Consider the following 7,614-nt stretch of genomic DNA (forward strand, 5'->3'; position numbering starts at 1 on the left):
TCAATAGATCCCATACCGAGTTATATATTGACTTTTAAAAGTTCTCTGAAATGTCTTCTTCAATTGATTATTAGAATAAATTCCCATATATTAGATCTTGCATCTATAGCGTCGCACTTCCATGTTCAATATTTTTATAATTCGACCATATTTTCACTCTTACGAGATTTACAATCATAACTTCAAATTTCTCTTACGCTACTGATCATTTAACATATTTACTCCTTTGCTAATAACATTCTTCCAATTAGAAAAGTCTGGAGATTTTCTCAATCTTCTTTGCCCGTACTCGCCTTCTTGTGAATCGACGCATTCTTTGGACTTTAATCGTCTCAGAAATTGGATGAACAGTTTCTCTGTACATTAATTCTGTCGTTAAACTTATCATACAATATTTGCATTCTTCTGCTGGGAGCAATCAAATCTTCTGCATAATAGCGAGTCCACCAGGCCTTCTAAACTAACTTCTAGGACAAGCATTCTTCTGGATAATCTAAATCTTATAACAAACAAGAAACTCAAGTAGTAGTTTGATAACCAAGTTTTTAAAATTTGTTTTGTTTAAAGGATTTTTTAGGAAAATCTTGTTAAGAAAATCTCTTTTGAAAACTGTTTAAAATCTTGAAAATTGTACACCTGGTCGTCATTACTATATGAGTTGGTTGTTGTCCTTCTCACCAACTACAAGGTATTAAATTAGGGAAACACTCAGATAAGAGCTCATTCATTTCCATATATCTCATACCCCTTATTGGGTCCATTTTGCCTTCTTTGGTTAACAAAAACTCCAGTTACCGTTGTATATTATCTTATTCATTGCTTCACTTCTAATCTTCCATACTGGTAAAATTCCCATCATCATCTCTTACGAGTACTAAGTATAACAAGTCTATCCAGTAATCATCAGATCTATTTTATAACACAAGGCCGATTTATATCACACTACTTCTACACGTATCATGTTTGGTCATAACATAATCATCAAATTCCAAGAAAACTCTCGATCTTAAATCCTCTCAAATTTCTATAAAAATCCATCTAGCTTACTCCACAAGATAATAATGGGTGGCATACTCATTAGTAACTCCATATAACCTGGTAGCAGCTATCCTTCGGAATAACTAAATTCTCTTTCTAGGTTTCTTCTTACCCCTCTTAATATCTCGTGTATTCACCATATGTTGTAGCTCTCGAATCCATCCGCCTGAATCCATCCTCCTAGATGCTGTTATTTCATAAGATGGGTTTTCAACTGATAATATAGAACAAGGCGTAGGGTAGACATAAGAGATGCGCTCACAGCTGAATATCCGGTAGAACCGGAATCAGCTTTTGGGGAATTCTCGAATAGGTAGTCTCGCATCAGGGGATATTATACTAGCTTGAAAAGGTGCAACCCTCGCAACTGGGGGTGATATGGCTAACACCGGCATATGAGCAGGGTGTGAATTAAATGATGGTCCTCCGACTGAAGGCTCCGAATGATCAGATGATCCAGGGATAAAAGAATCTTCCATTGCCGCCATCTGAAAATCGCGTCACCGGATAAGAATCTCGAATCTCATCACGGATCACACTAATACCTACTATTTGGTCGCACTCAACCTCTCAACATTCTATTTCTCTATTTCTTAATTCTAATCTTACCCTCTACCCATTCCCGACAATTTAGGCTTGTTTCAGTGAATTATAACCTGTAGCTCTGATACCAAACCTATGACGCCCTCCAAATCCGGGTCAGAAGTTTGGGATTCACAAAATACACACACACTCAATATATAAATACCTGGTTATGAAAGTGATATATGCAAAGACCCTTCTTACCATAACCATGGATCGCAACAGGTTAAAGTATTAAAACAAGCCACAACCTTAACTTTTATTATATTGTACCAAATCCCAACTAGTTCCGCTTACAACTGATAATGATATTATTCTTACAGTCTTACATAACTCATCTACATTTCGCAACAGGTTAAAGTATTAAAACAAGCCACAACCTTAACTTTTATTATATTGTACCAAATCCCAACTAGTTCCGCTTACAACTGATAATGATATTATTCTTACAGTCTTACATAACTCATCTACATTATAAAGCTCCTGCTAACTCGGCCCATCATATCCCGGAATCCTAGCTTGCACACTGGACTGGGAATCCTCATTACCGACAATTCCCTTTTCAACTGTAAAATAACATAACAGATTTGCAAGAGTAAGCTAACTAGCTCAGCAAGTCATAATAGCAATAACTGAGGTTCAACAATGATCAGTTGAAATGATTCATATGAATCAAGTTTCTAGATAAGCAATGAATAGAATTGGATATTCTTTTCATTTTTTTAAAAAACCAAGGTTAGGCTGCTGATCAGTCACGCACTAACCCCGGGCAAGGCTCTCAACTTTGCACTATATAATGGATCCAAGGCACGCATTAGCCTAATATGACCACGAATCTGGTCTGACCATAAATCTGGTCCACATTTATAAAACCATCCAATTCTAAAACAATTCAATAGGATAACCATTGCAATTTAATAAAACAGAATCATAACTAACATTGATAAAGCATTTATCTTAGGGCATAAAATATTTCACAGGTATCACCAAGGTGTATCAAGGTGTAAGTATGAAGAAAGGCTTCAAGCCTGATGAAGAATCAAGTATCTGATGAACAATGGTTCAATGATAATACAGGGTATTGATCTTTGATGTGATAGGGTATTCCAGGGTGTATAAGTTTCTGTATGCTCATGAAATTCTGTTGGAATACTTGGTTTATGGTGTGTGTATATATTTGCAGAGTAGTATTGTATTCGTATGGTTTAATATCTGGGACATCAACCGTTGGTGGTTTACAAGAAATAAAGCTTACAGCTCAAGTTCAATGATATGATCAGGATTCAAGGTTGAATAGGTTAAGCACTTGCAATGTAAAACAAGATTTATTTTGAATACCAGCAACATGTTATGAGAAAGTTTAGAAATATTTACAATATATCTCGAAGAAGGCTTTAGAAGGCCTGCCTTATCATAGATGATTTCCAACTTTAATTGTATTCATCTAACAGTTCTACTTATCATTCACTTTCCTTCTTTTTCTATGCCTTGCTTCTATTCGTCAATCACTTGCCTTCTCTTTCTACGCTTCAATTCTATCTACGGATCACTGACTTTCTTTTATATGCCTCGCTTACTCTGCTAGGCATTACAAGTATCTATCAATACTCAATCTCATACTATTTTAATCATCACATAGACATCATAAGCTTTTATTTACCCTTCATTTTACCCAAATCCGATTTACGGATTGAAAGTTATGATCAAAACAGTCAAACAACAACCACATAGGCATATAACACATCAATCCGATAGCATGTAGCACATAACACGCAAGATATTCAATTAAAATAATTTTTCAAAGAAGATTCGGGGTCAAAATAATTTTCCAAGTATTTAGTACGAATTTTCAAACATTTTTTGGAATTAAAATGGGTCTCCGAATCATTTTATAATTGAATAACATGGTTCAGACACCCGAATCTGACTTTAAAATAATTTAATATTAATTTCGAGCCTTGAAAATGATTTAAAATAATATTTAAAGCTCGAAACTATTTTTCAGGATTTTTAAATCTAAAATAAATAATTAAATCTAATTTAATAATCAATTAAAATTAATTAATAACTAATTTAATTAATTAATCAATTAATATTTAAATTAATTAACTAATTAAATAATTAATTATTAACTAAACAGTTTAATCAATTTATACATACATAAACACACAGACACACAGAAAGATTAGCATGTTGATTATTCTTGATGTTGAGTAGGTTTTAGAATTGTTTTATTTGTTTTTCATTTTGGAATTGATTGGATTTTGCATTAGTCGATAAGTCGACCGACTAGTCGACAACTCGCAAGTCGACCTCTCCAATATAATTTTTCAAACCGACTAGTCGCGACTAGTCGAGTGCCGTGACAAGAATGTAGACAATCAGCTAGTCATCCATCGGGTATTTAATATCTGGACATTTGGAAGCTGTACATATAAAAAAAATACTGTTGTATGAAAAAAAAAATTGTTATGCAAAATATGAAAATACAAAAAAAGATATAAGTTAATCTTTTGAAATGTCCACAGAAACAGGTCTGCCCATAAATCAGTATATATATCTCTGTGTGCGTGTGTGTTGTGGGCTTAGGTGCACAGTGGGGTGAAGGGTGCACAAGTATGTGTATAAGACTGGATTTTTTTTCTGCCTTTAATTGATTTTTTCCAGCCATTGCAAAATAGTTATACGTTGACAACTTTTTGTTGCAATCAGGTGATACTTCTGTTCCAGAGATTGGAAGGGGTGGATGTTTGCCTCTTTGCTATGTATGTTCAGGAGTATGGATCAGAATGCGGTAAACCAAACCAACGTTGCATGTACATTTCGTATCTTGATTCTGTCAAGTACTTGAGACCCGAGCAAAAAACTACAAGTGGGGAAGCTTTTCGCACATTAGTGTACCATGAGATACTGGTAAGTATTTGTATTCTCTGTATTTGACAATTGGCATCTGTTATGTTTGGACAAGTAGTTAAGTACAATAAGTTTTTAACTTTAGTCATTTTTTTAACAGATTGGTTACCTTGACTATTGTAAGAAACGAGGCTTTTCAACCTGCTATATCTGGGCTTGTCCACCTCTTAAGGGAGAAGATTTTATACTTAATTGCCATCCAGAATATCAGAAAACACCAACTGTAGATAAATTGCGAAACTGGTACAGGACCCCCTTCTTTATCTTACAAACACTACAATTAATTCCAGAATTAATTTTTGTATGTATCTGTACTTAAAATATGAGAAAAAGAACATCTTACATCGTTAAATTTAGCTTCTATAAGGCCAAACTTGTTACCAATTTGTGCCCAAACACTTCTATATTTTTTTTGGAATGAATCAGAATCGTTTGCATTGTGTGTTCATGCCCCGTCTAAATTAGTGGATATTTCTTGTACAGGTACGGGTCAATGCTCAAAAGAGCAGTTGAAGAGGGTGTTGTGGTTGATCACAAGAAGTTCTATGACTTTTTCTTCCTTAACTCTGAGGTAACCTTATCTCAGTTGCCATATTTTGATGGAGACTATTGGTCTAATGCTGCTGGGACGATAATCAAAGACTTTGAAGAACAAAGTGTAGGGGGGTCACAGAGGAAGGTGAAAAAGCAAGTAACAAAGAGAACTTTGAAAGCCATGGGGCACAGCACTCTATCCAGTGACGAAACCAAAGCTCTATTGGTGATGCAGAAAGTAAGTTTTACCTTTTATCTCTAAAACACCAGATCTATTATTTTCAGTATTTTGTATAGTTTGTGATTTATGTTTCTTTTAGCTGTACTATTGAAGTATAAAGTTTTCCATTTCAGAATAATTATTACTACCCTGAAAATATTATCACGGGTTTACCTTGTCTGCTTTAACATCTTCGACAGCTGGGGCATGAGATATTACCTGCAAAGGACGATTTTCTTGTTGTCCATTTGCAATTTTTTTGCAAATGCTGCCATGATGTAATATTATCTGGAGTTCGATGGGTTTGCAATCAATGCACAAATTTTCACATTTGCTCAAGGTTAGATGGTTTCTCTTTGAAATATCCTTCTTCTGCTCCTCTGTCATATACATAAGAAGATATTCTCTATGTGCTTCCCGATCTAATTTTGAACTAAAGAATGGGTTGAAAAAAATCATATATGAGCTTCTAAAGTTATGAAGACTGATATATACTACTAAATGATTATTCACTTCATTCATGTGCAAGATGTCTTGATGCTAAACATAATCATAGTGAAGAGAAGACTCACACATCAAACAATGGTGAAAAACATGTACTCTGCAAGGTAAATAACTAAATTCTCTTTGTGAAGCATTGTCTTGACTCCCAAAAGAAGAACTTTATTGTTAAAAAATGGTCTCACAATGTTGCTTTGTGTTTCCTTGATGTATTTTCTGCTTGATGTTTTCAGGTGGTTATGGATGATGTGCCTTCTGATACCAAGGACAATGATATCATTATAGACAATAATGTTGGATCTTTGCAGCTTCTTTTACAGCATCCTCACCGAGCCTGGACCAGTCCAAATCATGGAAGACATCAATGGTGGATTTTATGAAGTCCTTCACCCCTTTGGCCCATCCAGCTTTGTACTTTGCCTTATTGGCGTCCAGGAGCACAGCTTTGTTGTTGTCAACCACAGATTGAAGCCTGGAAACTTTCAGCTCCAGCTCATGGTTCTTCCTAGCCAGCTCGGCAACCTCCTCTTCTTTCTCCTTCTCAAGGGTAACAATAGCTTGGTTCAACTGACCATTCTCCTTCAACAACTTGGATTCAAATGCTCTAATCTTGCGTAAGGTCTCAGTAGCTATCTTCCTATCATCGTCACGGGATTTTAGGGTGGTCTTCAATTGCTGCACCTTATCCGCCAGCTTTTGATCCACACGGGTAGCTTCAGTGATCCGCTCTCCGTGCTTCAGCTATAGGAACAAGCTTTGGGCATTTGAAAAGGTAATCAGAGATGCAAATTCTCCCACCTTCAACTTTTCCCATTTGGCGATCGTCTCTTCAGGAACCTGATTTTTAAGCATCTTTCAATAGGTGAATTTTTCCTGGTGTGGTGCTCTTGCTTTGTCGATGGCGGAAAGTGAAAGCTTCCTCTTCAAAGAATTTCCAAATTTATCTAGGGTCGAGGTGAAATGAGGAACCTTGGTGATGAGGGAAGCTGCAATAGGGCCAGCATCCTCTTCGTCTGAGCAGATATCTTCATGATTGAATGTTTGTTTAATGCCAACGGGAATTCCAGAAGCCATTTCTGTAGAAACAAGTCAAGTAAAAGTGTTAAAAGATATAATAGAAACAAGTACGGAAGTTTAAGATGACCAAAACATGACAATATAAAAGATAACAAGATGCATGCATAAACCTATTGGTTGAGAGGTTCCAGCTTCATCAGCTGGAACCCCCTTTAAAATGAAACCAAACTCTTACAAATATTCTTCGGTCAACAGACTGGTACCATCTCCAAGCTTGGAAGACAATTTAAGTGCTCGTTTAGCACGCCTTAACAGTTTTCCTTTTAGCGGGGACATCACAGGGGTCTCTATAGGCACAATCAAAGTGAAGGACTTTACTTAAAGAAAAAAAGGTTTCTTAAAGATTAGTTACGAAACTGGTTTGTCATTTACTTACGGGGGAGAAGTTAAAGTTTTTCCTACAAGAAGGACATATGTAGCAGTATAAGAAATGTTGCTTCCAACCTGACATTCCTCTCTTATTTCCACCTATGCAGTTACCTTCATAAACTCCCCATCCAGCTAGGTAAAAGCTACCTGAATCTTTTCTAGTAGGTTTCAGTTGATAAAAATAGATCAACTCATATGCAAACAAAACAACATCAAACTCCCTATGGTACATGATGAACATACACATGGCCATTCAGTAAGAACTTGGGGTGGATTGGAGGGTGCAAGGTGTTAGTCACTAAACATGCGCTAATATTTCATGGAAGTATACGCGATCACAAGTAATATAGAATTATTTCTAGTTCGTTCCCACAGAGACT

At 35.8% G+C, this 7,614-nt stretch overlaps 1 protein-coding gene across 2 annotated transcripts; it reads left to right on the forward strand.

Moving 5' to 3' along the window:
- The first annotated feature begins 4,338 nt into the window (after positions 1-4,338).
- Positions 4,339-6,929, forward strand: LOC141693010 (histone acetyltransferase HAC5-like). Of its 2 annotated transcripts, XR_012562988.1 has the most exons (7): positions 4,339-4,533; positions 4,634-4,776; positions 5,017-5,305; positions 5,488-5,627; positions 5,817-5,895; positions 6,022-6,560; positions 6,651-6,929. XR_012562988.1 is itself a non-coding variant. In XM_074497991.1 (6 exons), the coding sequence occupies exons 1-6, from the start codon at positions 4,384-4,386 to the stop codon at positions 6,166-6,168; spliced, it is 948 nt and encodes a 315-aa protein (XP_074354092.1). In that variant the 5' UTR covers positions 4,339-4,383; the 3' UTR covers positions 6,169-6,929. The 2 variants fall into 2 exon arrangements, 1 of the variants encoding a protein (XP_074354092.1); XM_074497991.1 differs by having other exon boundaries at positions 6,022-6,929.
- The last annotated feature ends 685 nt before the right edge of the window (positions 6,930-7,614 follow it).

Source organism: Apium graveolens, chromosome 10 (assembly GCF_009905375.1).
Source record: "Apium graveolens cultivar Ventura chromosome 10, ASM990537v1, whole genome shotgun sequence".
NCBI classification, from domain to species: Eukaryota; Viridiplantae; Streptophyta; class Magnoliopsida; order Apiales; family Apiaceae; genus Apium; species Apium graveolens.

What these genes read in the sequence shown, in the direction of transcription:
- LOC141693010 (XM_074497991.1), top strand. Translation starts at nt 4,384, where the DNA reads ATGTATGTTCAGGAGTATGGATCAGAATGCGGTAAACCAAACCAACGT. An exon ending in CTCTATTGGTGATGCAGAAA is followed by an intron (nt 5,306 to 5,487) that starts GTAAGTTTTACC and finishes CATCTTCGACAG; the next exon opens with CTGGGGCATGAGATATTACC. An exon ending in AATTTTCACATTTGCTCAAG is followed by an intron (nt 5,628 to 5,816) that starts GTTAGATGGTTT and finishes TTCATGTGCAAG; the next exon opens with ATGTCTTGATGCTAAACATA.